The following is an 18,955-nucleotide window of genomic DNA, read 5'->3' as shown; positions in this document are numbered from 1 at the left end:
CCACCATAGGCAAGTTGGGAGGACATTGCTGACTTCTGGGATCAGTCGAGGGGCTGAACGTCTCTTCCCCCCCTGTTGCGGACACATATTTAGCTAACGGTCGCAAGAGCATTCCAGACGCCTTTAGAAGGCCTTGAACAGAATAAACAAGAAGACAAAAAAAAAGAAAGATGCCAGTTAGAAGAACACAGGTGCGCATTCCACGATAAAGGGAACTTGGCACGAAGAACCTCAATTCGGCAGTTTATCTTGACCCATTAGACTGAGACAAGTTTCGCGCGTTTTAGTTAGTATAACCAATTGTGTCCTATGTTTATGCGCATGTACAGAGTTAGTATAACCAATTATATTTTAGCTTATGGCGCGTGGACAGCTGATGTTTAGCTTGACAAGGTATATAAGCACGCTATTTGGGCAATAAAGGGAGAGCAACTTTAACCGTATCGGTGTCCTGTTGTTACTCGGCTCACGTCTCCAGATGGTTCCCTGCTACACCCCCCCACCATGGAGATGCCTACTGGGTGAGATTCGGACCCTCAGTTATACCGAGTGCTTCCCCGGGAAACTCAGAAATCTCTGTAGAGTTTTTCCATAATTTAGCGTGCTTGTAGTCGACGGCGTTATTATTTGCACGTGCTTTGCAGACAGTGTACCTACCACCGGCAATCCAAAAGAACCTGTACTCCTCTTGCTTTAATAAACTGTACTATTCATTAAAATCTAGCCGTGATAGCTCGTTGAACGTGACTAAACTGAAAGTACAGTGCACTATTAGTGCATCTGTAATCGTGATAGTTCAATATATCGAACGTGGCCGCACTTAGAGTGCTGAATTGGGCATCACTCTGAATCTAAGCCTGGCCACCCCCAGCCCCTCTGATATCTGAGGACAAGCTGGAACGCAAGGGGGTTTATTTTCTGCCAAACTTCGTTACGCTTTAACGCAACAGTCACCTTGTCACCATCACTGTGTCACAGTCACCGTGTCTCCTTGTCACCATCACCAGCACTGTGTCACCATCTCCGGCACCATGGCACCATCGCTGTGTCACCGTCACCATGTCACCATCACAGTCACCGTGTAACCATCGCTGTGTCACCGTCACCATCACCATCGCTGTGTCACCGTCACCATGTCACCATCGCAATGTCACCGACCCCACCATGCGGTACTTGGCCCTCTGGGAATGGGCACACCATCAGTGTCAGTGTGTCACCATCACCATCCTGCTGATGGATGGCGGCACTGTCACCGTGCCACCGTCACCACGTCACTGTCACCATCACCACTCCGCAGTACTCGCCATGCTGTCATATGGTGCCACCCAGTGCCCTCCCAGTGCCCCTCCGGTACTCCCCCACTGCTCCCAGTGACCCCCATCCCCCTCAGTCTCAACACCCCCGACCCCCGTTGACCCCCCCGTCCACTGCCACGCAGGTGCTGGAGCGGCAGTTTGCAGAGCAGTGGCGGGGGGGTTGCGGCGCTGCCAGTTCGAGCATGGCTGGGGGCTGGTGCGGAGCTCCTACGGGCAGGACGTGGCCTGGGGGGTGTCCCTGCTGCAAGGTGGGGGGGAGGGGGGGGATGGGGACAGGGATGGGACGGGGACACATGGGGGGGCCCTACGGCAAGGCAGGATTTGACCGTCCTCTCTCCAGCGCTGAGGCAGGCATCGGCAAAGCACGGTGCTTGCCCCTGCATCAGCACCTTCATCTCACTCACAGGTGGGGATACAGCACTCACCTTCCGGCACCAGGAATTGTCAGATAGGCGGAACGATCCCCCCGTCCATCCAGCGCTGCAATAAAGAATGCCTGCTTTCTAAAACTCCAAAACTGAGCCTTAGAGCGTTTCTGAAGTGCTGACTTAACAGTAACAGTGTCAGTTAATCCCAGGAGCCACAGGCCCTGTACCTGCTGCCATCGCCTCCTCTCCATCAACTGTTTTCCAGTCTCTTCCACCTCACCCCAGCTCAGATACTCAGGGCTGACTGGGGGCTGGCGACCCTCGGGGCAGCCGCAGGAACCGCTCCGACCTTGGTTGTGGGGTTGTCCCTGGGGCTGAGCACTCGGGCCCAGGGCTGGCGACCACGGAAGGGCCCGTGGGCCGTGAGGAATCCAGGTCCCCCCCAGACCCGTCCACGCTGGGAGATACCTGCCCCTGCGCCTGGTCCTGGTCTTATCCTTATCCCTATCCCTATCCCTATCCCTATCCCCCTGCTCGCCCCGGCTGCCCCCAGCCCCTCTCTCCTCCATTTCTCCTCAGGCTGCTCAGCCTCCCGCCCCTTCTCTCTGTGACTGACAGGCCGCCTCCGGCTCCGCTGATTGGCTCAGCTGTGGCCAATGGCGCAGCTGTTGCCAGGCCGGCAGGGGCAGCCGAGGCCTCTCCTCACAGAGCTGCCCCCCGCCGCTGGCGAAGATGGACGGATGGATCCACGCAGTGACGTCCGTGGCTTTTTCTGGGAATGCTGTCCCGGAGCCCAGCCAGAACTAGGGCCGTGCCTTCCCCACCCCGCTCTTCCCCCGCCTTGTTAGGTCTCCTTGCTGCCACCAGCTGGTTCCCAAGGCTGGGCCCGGTCCGCTCTCCTGGAAGGCCGGGCTGTGGTCTTGGCTTTTCGCCCTGCTCCCTCCCCTCGGCATCCTCAGCTCCACCACCTCAGGGTCACTGCAGCCAAGGCTGCTGCTGACTCAAATCCCCAACCGGTTCCTCCTTGTTCACCAGCGCCAGGTCCAGCAGAGCACCTTTCCTTCTGGGTTCCTCCATCTCCTCTGGGTTCCTCCATCTCCTTCTTGGTTCCTCCATCACCCGTGCCAGCAACTGCACTCTAGAAGCCTCCTAGATTGCCTGAGCCCTGCTGGACTGTCCTTCCAGCAGGTACCAGGGTGGTTCAGGTCCCCCACGAGGACCAGGGCCTGTGAACGTGAGGCTTCCTTCTTCACTTGTTTGAAGAAGGCCTCGTCAACATCTTCCTCCTGAACAGGAGGTCTCTAGCAGATCCCTGCTAACACGGCAGCCACCTTGGTCTGTCTGCTGACCCTGACCCACAGGCTGGCTCCTGTCCCACCCCAAGCAGGAGGCAACTCCACCTCCTCGCCTTCCCGGCCGGTCCTTTCCGACGAGCCCGCGTCCGTCCACCGCAGCCCTCCCACGGTGCCATCTACCCACCACACCTCCGTGGTCCCAGCGTGGTCACAGCCCTGTCATCCCACGCAGATTCTGGCCCTGCCAGTGGTTCTCCACGCTGCGTGCGGGAGCGTGCAGGCACTTCAGGGAAGCACCAGCTGTGCTGCTTTCCCCGGGAAGGGGACGAGAGCCTCCTCCATCGTGCTGCCTCTGTGTTGGGATGTGCGGGAGAGGGGCTGCACGTGTTCGCGCTGTGGGGTATGCGTGGACTTTACTCCCTCCTGCCCCTACGAGCCGTTCTGGGATCACGCACGGGGCGGGGGTGTAACCCCTTTAGACCATCACCAGGCACAGACCAGTCAGTCCAGCTGGGAACAGCCCCAGAGCTCTTTATTTTGTATTTTTAGGTGGATCTGAGAAGCTGAGAAGCCTCCCAGCCCCCTTTTGCTAACAGCCGCTGCTACAGCCGCCGCCTCCGGCACCTTCTCCTCCGCTGCGGTACCAGCATCGTGTGCTAGGGAGGAAGAAAGCAAGCCTGTGACCGTGTGGACAGGGAGAAGGCAGAGAAATCCTGCAGGCGTCGCTCAGGCCACCAGTGATGGGATCTGCTTGCGACGAAGCCTCAAGCTGTCGATGAAGAGGGGGAGACCCCTGATGCCCAAGGCCATGAGAAGGGCCCAGGTGCAGCTGATGAGCCTGGGGCTGAGTCAAGTGGGGCAGAGACGCTGGGGGTCCCGTACAGGGGTCCCCCTCGGGGCAAGGTGTCTTGGGGCAGGACTCTGCGAGGGAAGGACGTGCTCTCTGGTTTGGAACGGGGAGAGGCAGCCATCGGAGGGATCCCTCTGTCTTCAGCCAGGACTTTCACGTCCCACATGGAAAGCCAACTCCAGGTGCCCAGGCAGCCCCCTTGGCTGTCAGGGAGGTCCAGCCCAAAGCCAGCCTCCAGAACCTGCTTCTGTCTCACCAGGGGTGTCAGAGAAATGCCCTCTTTCCCCCAGGGCTGCCCTCGGTGGAGGGATGGGCCTCGCAGCTGGGGAAGCACCATCCCTCTTTGGAGATAGTTACCAGGGGAGCTGCCTCTGCTGCTCCAGCTTCCGCCGGTTGTTCTCGGTGACGTGCCTGAAGATGGTCCTCCGTCCTTGATGCGGCTCCAGCCTTCTGAGGACCTGGGCCGCTCGTGGGGAAAGGTGGCTGCAACAACAGGGAAACGTCATCCCTCAGCCTCTGCCGGAGACCCCGTCTGCCTCTGCCCTCGCACAGCCCCTGCACCCACCCGGTGCCGCGTGTGCTCAGCCCTTCACCCTGCGGTGAGCTTTGGGTCTTAGCTGCGGGGGTAACCCAGGTCATGCCCGCGTTAGGAGACGTCGGAAGGTGTCCTACGCAACCCCAGGACGCAGGGACGGGGGACCCGGACATCCCTGCGGGGTCACGGCCGCTCGAGTGCCCCCAGGCTGCGGCCGGAGCCGGCGCACACTTACTCGGGCTGGAGTCTCTCCAGCTGGGCGGCTGCTGCCATCTCCTCTGCTGGGAGAGGGTTTTCAGCCTTCCTCCACCTCCCGCCGACCTCCTTTCTCCTGGGCTGGCCTGGAGGGTGGGGAGCCTGAATGCCTCCAGTGCCGAGCGCCTGCCGAGGAGGAGACGCTCTCAGCAAACCAGACGGCAAAGAGAGGTGCCGTTTCCCAGAGGACCTCTCAAAAGGAGCCTGCAGCGGGACCTGGGAGCCGGGAGGCTCAGCACCAGCGTGCCCGTCATCGCGGCTGACGGCTGCTTTTGCCCCTCGGGTCCTGCTGCCAACCTCTCCCTCACGGGGATGAGCGGGCAAACCCCTGCCCTGCGGCCGGGTGTCAGTCCCGCTCCCACCCCCCTGGAGACCTGCCGCCCCGACGGAGAGGGCCGCTGCTGCTCTCAGCGGTGTCAATCGCTGCCCCGTACCTGGGGCGGTTGTCGGTCCTCCCCTGCAGACCAGGCCTCCCACGCCGCCCATTCTGCCTTTGCTTGCTGTCGCCGCTCTTCCCACCGGGTCTTCACTCGCTCCCACTCTGCAGACAGCTGCCAGACCTCCTGGAGGGGACAGAAGCGCAGCAGCAGGCAGGATTAGTCCCAGCTCCCGGCGGGGCTTCCTGCGGGTCTGACCCGTGTCGGTGCCCCTTGCCTCAGCCGGTCGGTCGGCAGCGCTTTGCCCCTAACAGATCAGGGGCCGTGGAGTCACGCCAGGCTCCTCAACTCACGGCAAACACAGCGGAGTGACCAAAGACCTCCACTGTCAACGACCTAGAAAGGACTTGTACGTTTTCCATAGCCCCCGGCCAGAAGAAGAAGTGTTTCATGACAACCCGGGGGCAACAGCAGGCGGGAAGGGTGTGCAGCACCTTCCTTTTCCTGAAGAAGATCCGAAGGAGGTGACGATGAACGCAGGCCACGGGACCCTTTCAGGACGGCTCTCTGCACAAAGAGGCTTTTGCCGAGTCTCGAACAGCACGGTAGTTACAGCAAGGCAGAGCACGTACCTGCAGCGCTCTCTTGCAGCCTTCAGAAGACGGGAGCGCAGCGGTGGGCCTGGCTGGAGGAGCTGGCTCCTGCCTGCTTGCCTCCTTCGTCCTGGGGGAGCTGCCTGGACATGGTGGGAGCAGACTGCAAAGAGACACCAGGAGGAGTCGGCGTGAGCGTGGGGCAGGTGGGTGCCCCATGCTCTCCGTCTGCTATCAAAGCTCCCCAGGCTGGCAGAAGAAGCGGTGGAGGTGGGACCCTTTCCCATGGCAAGGGGGGGCCTTTCCTGAGCCCCATCAGATGGATGGGAGAGGACTGCACCTCAGGTCTGCTGTAGGAGCAAGCAAAGTAACGTGGGGTGCACTCAACCTCCGCTGCCTTCCCCACTAAGGGGTCTGCGATGGGGCACACAAGCTCGTAAAAACCGTGGGGCACGTGTCAGGGACCTTCCCGAGTCCCTACAGCCGGAGTCTCCAAAGGGGATGTCTCTCCTACGTGGGCGCAAGAGTGCCTCTCATCCCTTCCCACAAGGGTCTCACCTGGCAGAAGGCTTCTTCTCCGTGTCTTGCTGCCTGGTGCCCGGCCCCTGGTTTGGCAGCGCGGGGAGGGAATACTTCACCCGCCTCTGCAGCAGCTTGTCAGGCACCTGGCTTCCCTCTGTACCTGGGAAAGGAGGAAGCTCTTCAGAGCAGCCCCGTGGGGAGTGCGTTTGAACCGGGCTCTGGACAGCAGGGACCCCTTCCCGTACCTCTTCTGACCCTGTGCTTTTCTGCAACCTTCTTGTGCCAGGTGGAGAAAGCCTTGGACGCCGATCTGCTGATCACCAGGAGCTGAAACCTGGAACGCGAATGATGACACAGGCTTGAAGAACGGTGACCTCCTACCCTCTGCAGCTTGCCAGCACTAATCCTCCCGACTGTCGTGCGAGGCGTCGCATCCCTTTTCCTTTGTGGCCCTGCACAGGTTTTATCGGCAATCTCCCCCAACCCAACGCTGCCTCACCACGTGCAGTTGGTTCTCTCTGATGGGAAGGACAACAGGCTGGGCGTGAGAAACACGATCACGATGCCGGGTCGCTCCAGGAGAATACACGCGTAGTGCCAGCTCAGCATTAGTTAACCAGAAACCAGTCGCGTCACAACTGATCCCTGACTCGATGCCAAATGTCAAGCCCTGACAACGCGTGCTCCTGAGCAGGAGCTGGGAAGCCGCCCGCTCGGCCGGTCAAGGGCTGCAGAGGAAAAGCACTCACCTCGGGAACGCGTGGGCAGCAGCAGCCTGCATCTCCTGAGCGGCGGCGGTCGCTCCACCGGAGACAGCTGCCCCTGGCCTCCACAGCCTCTGCAAAGTGACACAGAGCTGTTAGAAGGTTTCCAAGGCAGTTTCCTCTTGGCTCCCAAAGGAAGCAGACCTGTCTCCCACTCCAAAAGCTCTCTGCCAAATCCTCCTCCATCAGCGTTAGCCCTTGCTCTGCTCTGGAGAAGCTGCACAGCCAACACTGAGGCCGCGCAATAAGACCGCTGGGCTTTTTGTAGGGCAAGGACCCAGAAGAAACTGCCTTTGCTAACGGAGAAGTCAGCGGGGGCAAGCACGGGGAAAGGTGTTTGACTGTCCTGCCACGTCCAGGCTGGCCAACGGCGACCGGGTTGCTCACCCTTCATTAGGCTTCCCAAAGACACGGAAGCAGCCCTCAAAACCTCCAGCAACTTACAGTGCGAAGCAGCGCAATCCGGCTGGCCTTGCTCTCCAGCCCTGTGACGCAGTCAGAATAGAACCGCATGCACAGGAGGTCGTCTTTGCAGGACAGGACACCAATGTCCTTGAAGGCGAAGGAGAGGCGCTGCCCGTTCTTCAGTTGGGAAGAGTACAAGAGGATGGTCTCTTGCACGCAGTCCTTCACCACGTGCCGTGGGAAGGAGGTGGCTCGCGACAGCCGCTTGTAGTTCAGCGGCTTGATCTTGACATTGCCTGCGAGGAGGAGGAACGTGGTCACTGTCACAGCAGGCCAAATTTCCACCTAAGATTCATAACAAAATGCCAGAGGGAAGGGTGCTCACAGAAACAGCCCTTGGGGAGCGGTTAGTTTTGGGGGAGCTCAAGCCACCCCCTGACCTTTAGAGGCAGTTCTCTACTTCTCCCAGCCCTTCCCAAAGAGCCGAGAGCACACATTCCCCCCCCCAGACATGGAGGGGGAAAGCGGAGGGTGGCCGCTGCTTTCTCACCGGGGATAACCACTGTGGGGAACGCGAGCTCCTGCAGGCATAACACATCAAGCTCCAGTCGGAAGACGGGTCTTCGAACCACATACACCTCTTCTCTGCCCTGGAATTGCTCTTGGACCATAGCGAAGGTCCCGAGTCCTGCGACCAGGACGCCCTGCCCGGGAAAAAGACAAAAAGGCTGATGAGCGAGTACTTCAGAGATGGGAAAAGTGAAAGCTTAGGAAAAGGCCCGTGTTCTCCATTTGTTTTCTTGCCCTCCTCAAAATATTTGCTAACATGCCTTGGCTAGAGAAGATCCCAGGCAATTCCAGCACAGGGAGGGAATACCCCTGGGACTGATTCCCAGCGATTATCCTTGGCATGGCACCAGCATAATCGCCTGCCTCTCTGCTCGGTCTCTCCGCTCTGACCACAGCGAAGGGTGAAGCCCTACCGCGTGCTGAATGCTTTCTCAGACTAGATCTGGACTTGGTTGCTCTCCTGGTTGACCAAGAAGCCGCTCTGGGCACACGGGCTTGCCTCGGTGTGCCGCCACGATGCTCAGGGAGGGATCGCTTCCCGGGGTCCAGGCCCTCCGGGGCAAAGGGGGACCAAGACGCCAGCCCACCTTGTCCTGCTTCAGCTGTCCCAGGATGTACGCAGACACAGCATCCCAAATAGCCACAACCTCTGGAAAGCAAAGGAAAGAGGTGTCGGGCTCCGGGCCAGCCAGCTCACAGCCTCTCGGCCAGCTCCTCGCCCAGGGGTTGACAGATGCCGGTGTCCGCAAACAGCCCAGACAAACGCGGCCACGGCTGCGGAGCTGGGCTGTGCCCCAATTTCCGACTGCCAGCCTTACTCTGCTCCCGGGGCAGGGCTGGGGTAGAAACGGGGATGTGGGAAGGGCTCAGGACCGGGGCTGTGGCCATCTAACCCCCAGAAAGCCTTGGCACCCCAGAGCCCAGGACGTGATCTGCCAGCCTGGTGGCACAAGGGGGTCCCACGAGGAGGACGAGAGGTTCTCCCAGAGGAGTCTTGTTCAAGGGAAAGGGCTGATTTACAGCACAGGCATTTCCAGCCGGCTCGCGAGAGCCCTGTGGGAGCCGTAGCTGTCCCCCCCAGCCCCCGGGACGCAGGAGCCCTTTTCATCCCAGAGCCAGAACCCCACGAGGGGCCAGCTCCCAGGGAAAGCAGGCCCTGGATGGCCCCCCTCGCAAGGGGACGGAGCCATTCCCATGGGAGCCTCGGGGCTCCGGGCAGCACCAGGACCTGGTTGCCACATCGTCCCCCGAGTCCAGTGGGACCCCCAGGCAGGGCTCTCGCAGCAGCCCCCAGCCCTGTCCAGTCACCCCCACAGCCCGGCAGCTGCAGCTTTTTCCAGAGGCCAGCCCCGGTGCGACCCCTCGGGAAGGAATTCCCAAACCCCTTACCCTTGGTGGAGAGCTGCAGGAGCGTGGGGAACAAGCTGCTGAGCTCCAAGCTGATGGCCACGGTGCAGCAGCCCTCCATCGCGCCTGCCGCTTGCCCTCCGCTCAGGGAAAGGGATGCTCTTCGCAGCTCCTCGCCCAAAACTCCTCTCCGACGTGCCCCTGCTCCTCTGCCGGTCACAACGGGTCCCCCCAGCGCAGCCCCGCTGCCTCCCGATCCCGCTCCTGGCTGTGGAGCAGCTCCGAAGGGCAGCAGTGGGGAGCCCCTGAGCAGTGCCCAGCAGCGCCCAAGCCTCGCTGGGAAGTGCCGGCAGCGCTGGGGAGACCTCCCTGGGATGCGGGGCAGCCCCCTGTGACATCAGCCCGCATCCTCTGAAGGTGCATTATGGCGCCAGCAGGGAGCCGGCGCAGCTGGGGAGAGAGGAGATGGATTTCCCTTCTTGTCCTGGGAAGCACTCACCCCCGTTCTCTCCGAGTTGCTCCGGTAGAGCTTGCCGTTACCTGTGCTGGGAATCGTTAGGATTAATCGCCTGGCTCTAGCACTAGAAGCTAAAGCAGTTGAAGCCTCAGGCCGCAAGAGCTGAGCCAGAGTCAACTTTTTGATAAAGCTAATGCTGCTAACACACACCTAGCTGAAACTGGCAGATGCGAGCAGAATGAAGACGACCAAGGCAACGATTCCAAGAGAACGAGGTAACTTCAGAAGAATGCCAGCCCAGTGTGGAATAATTGCTGGAGGTGACTTATTGATATGTCCCCCCGCCTCTCTTAAGGGAAGGTGAACCTCCAGGGTGGAATACAGTGGATATGCAAGGAATCTGTTCCATAATAATTCCCTAAGCAACATAACCTGCAACCTTAGATGTCAGCAACACGAGGGGAGCTTGGTGTGCTGACTCTGAGAAACAACACGGAGGGCGGAGCAGAGCGGAGACGCCGCGGCCACGCTCTGCGAAATCACCGCAGGGATGGGGAACCGGAACCATAGGAACAGCAATGGAAGGCCCCTGCACTAAATCCACTGAAGCAACGAGGTGAAACAACGGGGTTCTGTCAACGCTGTTGTCTTACTTCTGATTTATATCATAAGTGCCCAGTTCTGGAGTACTGACATGGAACTTTGCTCATTATAATAGCAAAACACACCTCTGTCCCAAAAGCTACCCGCCTCTAAGGTGCAACTACCCCTCGCTGAGCATGCGCTCTGAATTTTCTGTAGCGTACACCTTTAAAAGTAAAGCGAGGAGATTTTACACCAATCATAATAAAGGTATGTATGACTAGAGTCACTCAAGCTCCACCTAAAAATAAGAAAATAGTATAAAAGGGCTTAAGAGAGGAGGAACGCTGGGGAAGATACCACCATAGGCAAGTTGGGAGGACATTGCTGACTTCTGGGATCAGTCGAGGGGCTGAACGTCTCTTCCCCCCCTGTTGCGGACACATATTTAGCTAACGGTCGCAAGAGCATTCCAGACGCCTTTAGAAGGCCTTGAACAGAATAAACAAGAAGACAAAAAAAAAGAAAGATGCCAGTTAGAAGAACACAGGTGCGCATTCCACGATAAAGGGAACTTGGCACGAAGAACCTCAATTCGGCAGTTTATCTTGACCCATTAGACTGAGACAAGTTTCGCGCGTTTTAGTTAGTATAACCAATTGTGTCCTATGTTTATGCGCATGTACAGAGTTAGTATAACCAATTATATTTTAGCTTATGGCGCGTGGACAGCTGATGTTTAGCTTGACAAGGTATATAAGCACGCTATTTGGGCAATAAAGGAGAGCAACTTTAACCGTATCGGTGTCCTGTTGTTACTCGGCTCACGTCTCCAGATGGTTCCCTGCTACACCCCCCCACCATGGAGATGCCTACTGGGTGAGATTCGGACCCTCAGTTATACCGAGTGCTTCCCCGGGAAACTCAGAAATCTCTGTAGAGTTTTTCCATAATTTAGCGTGCTTGTAGTCGACGGCGTTATTATTTGCACGTGCTTTGCAGACAGTGTACCTACCACCCGGCAATCCAAAAGAACCTGTACTCCTCTTGCTTTAATAAACTGTACTATTCATTAAAATCTAGCCGTGATAGCTCGTTGAACGTGACTAAACTGAAAGTACAGTGCACTATTAGTGCATCTGTAATCGTGATAGTTCAATATATCGAACGTGGCCGCACTTAGAGTGCTGAATTGGGCATCACTCTGAATCTAAGCCTGGCCACCCCCAGCCCTTCTGATATCTGAGGACAAGCTGGAACGCAAGGGGGTTTATTTTCTGCCAAACTTCGTTACGCTTTAACGCAACAGTCACCTTGTCACCATCACTGTGTCACAGTCCACCGTGTCTCCTTGTCACCATCACCAGCACTGTGTCACCATCTCCGGCACCATGGCACCATCGCTGTGTCACCGTCACCATGTCACCATCACAGTCACCGTGTAACCATCGCTGTGTCACCGTCAACCATCACCATCGCTGTGTCAACCGTCACCATGTCACCATCGCAATGTCACCGACCCCACCATGCGGTACTGGCCCTCTGGGAATGGGCACACCATCAGTGTCAGTGTGTCACCATCACCATCCTGCTGATGGATGGCGGCACTGTCACCGTGCCACCGTCCACACGTCACTGTCACCATCACCACTCCGCAGTACTCGCCATGCTGTCATATGGTGCCACCCAGTGCCCTCCCAGTGCCCCTCCGGTACTCCCCCACTGCTCCCAGTGACCCCCATCCCCCTCAGTCTCAACACCCCCGACCCCCGTTGACCCCCCCCGTCCACTGCCACGCAGGTGCTGGAGCGGCAGTTTGCAGAGCAGTGGCGGGGGGGTTGCGGCGCTGCCAGTTCGAGCATGGCTGGGGGCTGGTGCGGAGCTCCTACGGGCAGGACGTGGCCTGGGGGGTGTCCCTGCTGCAAGGTGGGGGGGAGGGGGGGGATGGGGACAGGGATGGGACGGGGACACATGGGGGGGCCCTACGGCAAGGCAGGATTTGACCGTCCTCTCTCCAGCGCTGAGGCAGGCATCGGCAAAGCACGGTGCTTGCCCCTGCATCAGCACCTTCATCTCACTCACAGGTGGGGATACAGCACTCACCTTCCGGCACCAGGAATTGTCAGATAGGCGGAACGATCCCCCCGTCCATCCAGCGCTGCAATAAAGAATGCCTGCTTTCTAAAACTCCAAAACTGAGCCTTAGAGCGTTTCTGAAGTGCTGACTTAACAGTAACAGTGTCAGTTAATCCCAGGAGCCACAGGCCCTGTACCTGCTGCCATCGCCTCCTCTCCATCAACTGTTTTCCAGTCTCTTCCACCTCACCCCAGCTCAGATACTCAGGGCTGACTGGGGGCTGGCGACCCTCGGGGCAGCCGCAGGAACCGCTCCGACCTTGGTTGTGGGGTTGTCCCTGGGGCTGAGCACTCGGGCCCAGGGCTGGCGACCACGGAAGGGCCCGTGGGCCGTGAGGAATCCAGGTCCCCCCCAGACCCGTCCACGCTGGGAGATACCTGCCCCTGCGCCTGGTCCTGGTCTTATCCTTATCCCTATCCCTATCCCTATCCCTATCCCTATCCCTATCCCTATCCCCCTGCTCGCCCCGGCTGCCCCCAGCCCCTCTCTCCTCCATTTCTCCTCAGGCTGCTCAGCCTCCCGCCCCTTCTCTCTGTGACTGACAGGCCGCCTCCGGCTCCGCTGATTGGCTCAGCTGTGGCCAATGGCGCAGCTGTTGCCAGGCCGGCAGGGGCAGCCGAGGCCTCTCCTCACAGAGCTGCCCCCCGCCGCTGGCGAAGATGGACGGATGGATCCACGCAGTGACGTCCGTGGCTTTTTCTGGGAATGCTGTCCCGGAGCCCAGCCAGAACTAGGGCCGTGCCTTCCCCACCCCGCTCTTCCCCCGCCTTGTTAGGTCTCCTTGCTGCCACCAGCTGGTTCCCAAGGCTGGGCCCGGTCCGCTCTCCTGGAAGGCCGGGCTGTGGTCTTGGCTTTTCGCCCTGCTCCCTCCCCTCGGCATCCTCAGCTCCACCACCTCAGGGTCACTGCAGCCAAGGCTGCTGCTGACTCAAATCCCCAACCGGTTCCTCCTTGTTCACCAGCGCCAGGTCCAGCAGAGCACCTTTCCTTCTGGGTTCCTCCATCTCCTCTGGGTTCCTCCATCTCCTTCTTGGTTCCTCCATCACCCGTGCCAGCAACTGCACTCTAGAAGCCTCCTAGATTGCCTGAGCCCTGCTGGACTGTCCTTCCAGCAGGTACCAGGGTGGTTCAGGTCCCCCACGAGGACCAGGGCCTGTGAACGTGAGGCTTCCTTCTTCACTTGTTTGAAGAAGGCCTCGTCAACATCTTCCTCCTGAACAGGAGGTCTCTAGCAGATCCCTGCTAACACGGCAGCCACCTTGGTCTGTCTGCTGACCCTGACCCACAGGCTGGCTCCTGTCCCACCCCAAGCAGGAGGCAACTCCACCTCCTCGCCTTCCCGGCCGGTCCTTTCCGACGAGCCCGCGTCCGTCCACCGCAGCCCTCCCACGGTGCCATCTACCCACCACACCTCCGTGGTCCCAGCGTGGTCACAGCCCTGTCATCCCACGCAGATTCTGGCCCTGCCAGTGGTTCTCCACGCTGCGTGCGGGAGCGTGCAGGCACTTCAGGGAAGCACCAGCTGTGCTGCTTTCCCCGGGAAGGGGACGAGAGCCTCCTCCATCGTGCTGCCTCTGTGTTGGGATGTGCGGGAGAGGGGCTGCACGTGTTCGCGCTGTGGGGTATGCGTGGACTTTACTCCCTCCTGCCCCTACGAGCCGTTCTGGGATCACGCACGGGGCGGGGGTGTAACCCCTTTAGACCATCACCAGGCACAGACCAGTCAGTCCAGCTGGGAACAGCCCCAGAGCTCTTTATTTTGTATTTTTAGGTGGATCTGAGAAGCTGAGAAGCCTCCCAGCCCCCTTTTGCTAACAGCCGCTGCTACAGCCGCCGCCTCCGGCACCTTCTCCTCCGCTGCGGTACCAGCATCGTGTGCTAGGGAGGAAGAAAGCAAGCCTGTGACCGTGTGGACAGGGAGAAGGCAGAGAAATCCTGCAGGCGTCGCTCAGGCCACCAGTGATGGGATCTGCTTGCGACGAAGCCTCAAGCTGTCGATGAAGAGGGGGAGACCCCTGATGCCCAAGGCCATGAGAAGGGCCCAGGTGCAGCTGATGAGCCTGGGGCTGAGTCAAGTGGGGCAGAGACGCTGGGGGTCCCGTACAGGGGTCCCCCTCGGGGCAAGGTGTCTTGGGGCAGGACTCTGCGAGGGAAGGACGTGCTCTCTGGTTTGGAACGGGGAGAGGCAGCCATCGGAGGGATCCCTCTGTCTTCAGCCAGGACTTTCACGTCCCACATGGAAAGCCAACTCCAGGTGCCCAGGCAGCCCCCTTGGCTGTCAGGGAGGTCCAGCCCAAAGCCAGCCTCCAGAACCTGCTTCTGTCTCACCAGGGGTGTCAGAGAAATGCCCTCTTTCCCCCAGGGCTGCCCTCGGTGGAGGGATGGGCCTCGCAGCTGGGGAAGCACCATCCCTCTTTGGAGATAGTTACCAGGGGAGCTGCCTCTGCTGCTCCAGCTTCCGCCGGTTGTTCTCGGTGACGTGCCTGAAGATGGTCCTCCGTCCTTGATGCGGCTCCAGCCTTCTGAGGACCTGGGCCGCTCGTGGGGAAAGGTGGCTGCAACAACAGGGAAACGTCATCCCTCAGCCTCTGCCGGAGACCCCGTCTGCCTCTGCCCTCGCACAGCCCCTGCACCCACCCGGTGCCGCGTGTGCTCAGCCCTTCACCCTGCGGTGAGCTTTGGGTCTTAGCTGCGGGGGTAACCCAGGTCATGCCCGCGTTAGGAGACGTCGGAAGGTGTCCTACGCAACCCCAGGACGCAGGGACGGGGGACCCGGACATCCCTGCGGGGTCACGGCCGCTCGAGTGCCCCCAGGCTGCAGCCGGAGCCGGCGCACACTTACTCGGGCTGGAGTCTCTCCAGCTGGGCGGCTGCTGCCATCTCCTCTGCTGGGAGAGGGTTTTCAGCCTTCCTCCACCTCCCGCCGACCTCCTTTCTCCTGGGCTGGCCTGGAGGGTGGGGAGCCTGAATGCCTCCAGTGCCGAGCGCCTGCCGAGGAGGAGACGCTCTCAGCAAACCAGACGGCAAAGAGAGGTGCCGTTTCCCAGAGGACCTCTCAAAAGGAGCCTGCAGCGGGACCTGGGAGCCGGGAGGCTCAGCACCAGCGTGCCCGTCATCGCGGCTGACGGCTGCTTTTGCCCCTCGGGTCCTGCTGCCAACCTCTCCCTCACGGGGATGAGCGGGCAAACCCCTGCCCTGCGGCCGGGTGTCAGTCCCGCTCCCACCCCCCTGGAGACCTGCCGCCCCGACGGAGAGGGCCGCTGCTGCTCTCAGCGGTGTCAATCGCTGCCCCGTACCTGGGGCGGTTGTCGGTCCTCCCCTGCAGACCAGGCCTCCCACGCCGCCCATTCTGCCTTTGCTTGCTGTCGCCGCTCTTCCCACCGGGTCTTCACTCGCTCCCACTCTGCAGACAGCTGCCAGACCTCCTGGAGGGGACAGAAGCGCAGCAGCAGGCAGGATTAGTCCCAGCTCCCGGCGGGGCTTCCTGCGGGTCTGACCCGTGTCGGTGCCCCTTGCCTCAGCCGGTCGGTCGGCAGCGCTTTGCCCCTAACAGATCAGGGGCCGTGGAGTCACGCCAGGCTCCTCAACTCACGGCAAACACAGCGGAGTGACCAAAGACCTCCACTGTCAACGACCTAGAAAGGACTTGTACGTTTTCCATAGCCCCCGGCCAGAAGAAGAAGTGTTTCATGACAACCCGGGGGCAACAGCAGGCGGGAAGGGTGTGCAGCACCTTCCTTTTCCTGAAGAAGATCCGAAGGAGGTGACGATGAACGCAGGCCACGGGACCCTTTCAGGACGGCTCTCTGCACAAAGAGGCTTTTGCCGAGTCTCGAACAGCACGGTAGTTACAGCAAGGCAGAGCACGTACCTGCAGCGCTCTCTTGCAGCCTTCAGAAGACGGGAGCGCAGCGGTGGGCCTGGCTGGAGGAGCTGGCTCCTGCCTGCTTGCCTCCTTCGTCCTGGGGGAGCTGCCTGGACATGGTGGGAGCAGACTGCAAAGAGACACCAGGAGGAGTCGGCGTGAGCGTGGGGCAGGTGGGTGCCCCATGCTCTCCGTCTGCTATCAAAGCTCCCCAGGCTGGCAGAAGAAGCGGTGGAGGTGGGACCCTTTCCCATGGCAAGGGGGGGCCTTTCCTGAGCCCCATCAGATGGATGGGAGAGGACTGCACCTCAGGTCTGCTGTAGGAGCAAGCAAAGTAACGTGGGGTGCACTCAACCTCCGCTGCCTTCCCCACTAAGGGGTCTGCGATGGGGCACACAAGCTCGTAAAAACCGTGGGGCACGTGTCAGGGACCTTCCCGAGTCCCTACAGCCGGAGTCTCCAAAGGGGATGTCTCTCCTACGTGGGCGCAAGAGTGCCTCTCATCCCTTCCCACAAGGGTCTCACCTGGCAGAAGGCTTCTTCTCCGTGTCTTGCTGCCTGGTGCCCGGCCCCTGGTTTGGCAGCGCGGGGAGGGAATACTTCACCCGCCTCTGCAGCAGCTTGTCAGGCACCTGGCTTCCCTCTGTACCTGGGAAAGGAGGAAGCTCTTCAGAGCAGCCCCGTGGGGAGTGCGTTTGAACCGGGCTCTGGACAGCAGGGACCCCTTCCCGTACCTCTTCTGACCCTGTGCTTTTCTGCAACCTTCTTGTGCCAGGTGGAGAAAGCCTTGGACGCCGATCTGCTGATCACCAGGAGCTGAAACCTGGAACGCGAATGATGACACAGGCTTGAAGAACGGTGACCTCCTACCCTCTGCAGCTTGCCAGCACTAATCCTCCCGACTGTCGTGCGAGGCGTCGCATCCCTTTTCCTTTGTGGCCCTGCACAGGTTTTATCGGCAATCTCCCCCAACCCAACGCTGCCTCACCACGTGCAGTTGGTTCTCTCTGATGGGAAGGACAACAGGCTGGGCGTGAGAAACACGATCACGATGCCGGGTCGCTCCAGGAGAATACACGCGTAGTGCCAGCTCAGCATTAGTTAACCAGAAACCAGTCGCGTCACAACTGATCCCTGACTCGATGCCAAATGTCAAGCCCTGACAACGCGTGCTCCTGAGCAGGAGCTGGGAAGCCGCCCGCTCGGCCGGTCAAGGGCTGCAGAGGAAAAGCACTCACCTCGGGAACGCGTGGGCAGCAGCAGCCTGCATCTCCTGAGCGGCGGCGGTCGCTCCACCGGAGACAGCTGCCCCTGGCCTCCACAGCCTCTGCAAAGTGACACAGAGCTGTTAGAAGGTTTCCAAGGCAGTTTCCTCTTGGCTCCCAAAGGAAGCAGACCTGTCTCCCACTCCAAAAGCTCTCTGCCAAATCCTCCTCCATCAGCGTTAGCCCTTGCTCTGCTCTGGAGAAGCTGCACAGCCAACACTGAGGCCGCGCAATAAGACCGCTGGGCTTTTTGTAGGGCAAGGACCCAGAAGAAACTGCCTTTGCTAACGGAGAAGTCAGCGGGGGCAAGCACGGGGAAAGGTGTTTGACTGTCCTGCCACGTCCAGGCTGGCCAACGGCGACCGGGTTGCTCACCCTTCATTAGGCTTCCCAAAGACACGGAAGCAGCCCTCAAAACCTCCAGCAACTTACAGTGCGAAGCAGCGCAATCCGGCTGGCCTTGCTCTCCAGCCCTGTGACGCAGTCAGAATAGAACCGCATGCACAGGAGGTCGTCTTTGCAGGACAGGACACCAATGTCCTTGAAGGCGAAGGAGAGGCGCTGCCCGTTCTTCAGTTGGGAAGAGTACAAGAGGATGGTCTCTTGCACGCAGTCCTTCACCACGTGCCGTGGGAAGGAGGTGGCTCGCGACAGCCGCTTGTAGTTCAGCGGCTTGATCTTGACATTGCCTGCGAGGAGGAGGAACGTGGTCACTGTCACAGCAGGCCAAATTTCCACCTAAGATTCATAACAAAATGCCAGAGGGAAGGGCGCTCACAGAAACAGCCCTTGGGGAGCGGTTAGTTTTGGGGGAGCTCAAGCCACCCCCTGACCTTTAGAGGCAGTTCTCTACTTCTCCCAGCCCTTCCCAAAGAGCCGAGAGCACACATTCCCCCCCCCGACATGGAGGGGGAAAGCGGAGGGTGGCCGCTGCTTTCTCACCGGGGATAACCACTGTGGGGAACGCGAGCTCCTGCAGGCATAACACATCAAGCTCCAGTCGGAAGACGGGTCTTCGAACCACATACACCTCTTCTCTGCCCTGGAATTGCTCTTGGACCATAGCGAAGGTCCCGAGTCCTGCGACCAGGACGCCCTGCCCGGGAAAAAGACAAAAAGGCTGATGAGCGAGTACTTCAGAGATGGGAAAAGTGAAAGCTTAGGAAAAGGCCCGTGTTCTCCACTTGTTTTCTTGCCCTCCTCAAAATATTAGATATTAGAAAAAAATTGCAAAAAGTAGAAGGGGCAAATGGAATGACAATTTCACAGTTATTATCCATTACATATTAAGTATAGAATAATCGAGATGAGGAGGCTGAGAAGGAAAAACGAGGACCTGCCAAAATTCAGGCATCCCTCGTAGCTGCCCTAAATGATGGGAGAAGCAGAGGGCAAGGAAGGGGACGTGGAAGAGGTGGATTTCAGGGGAGGAGAAGAGTACAGGGAAGTTAT

General features: G+C 59.5%; 2 protein-coding genes across 2 annotated transcripts; both read right to left on the bottom strand.

The window, feature by feature from the left end:
- Positions 1-4,747: 4,747 nt before the first annotated feature.
- LOC128137637 (coiled-coil domain-containing protein 81-like) lies at positions 4,748-10,582 on the bottom strand. Its single transcript, XM_052778744.1, has 9 exons — positions 9,240-10,582; positions 8,438-8,499; positions 7,831-7,984; positions 7,320-7,576; positions 6,861-6,949; positions 6,357-6,445; positions 6,148-6,271; positions 5,629-5,752; positions 4,748-5,182 (listed from the first exon to the last, which is right to left on the bottom strand). The coding sequence occupies exons 1-9, from the start codon at positions 9,316-9,318 to the stop codon at positions 5,036-5,038; spliced, it is 1,125 nt and encodes a 374-aa protein (XP_052634704.1). The 5' UTR covers positions 9,319-10,582; the 3' UTR covers positions 4,748-5,035.
- Positions 10,583-15,361: 4,779 nt separating this feature from the next.
- On the bottom strand, positions 15,362-18,644 carry LOC128137770 (coiled-coil domain-containing protein 81-like). The gene is made up of 7 exons (XM_052778952.1): positions 18,446-18,644; positions 17,936-18,192; positions 17,477-17,565; positions 16,973-17,061; positions 16,764-16,887; positions 16,245-16,368; positions 15,362-15,798 (listed from the first exon to the last, which is right to left on the bottom strand). Exons 1-7 carry the CDS (start codon positions 18,564-18,566, stop codon positions 15,652-15,654), a joined length of 951 nt encoding a protein of 316 aa, XP_052634912.1. The 5' UTR covers positions 18,567-18,644; the 3' UTR covers positions 15,362-15,651.
- Between the last annotated feature and the right edge of the window lie 311 nt (positions 18,645-18,955).

The sequence above is a fragment of the Harpia harpyja genome, chromosome Z, assembly GCF_026419915.1.
Source record: "Harpia harpyja isolate bHarHar1 chromosome Z, bHarHar1 primary haplotype, whole genome shotgun sequence".
NCBI lineage: Eukaryota > Metazoa > Chordata > Aves > Accipitriformes > Accipitridae > Harpia > Harpia harpyja.
Note: the sequence above shows the minus strand (reverse complement) of the source record. Positions and strands in the feature narration are given on the sequence as shown.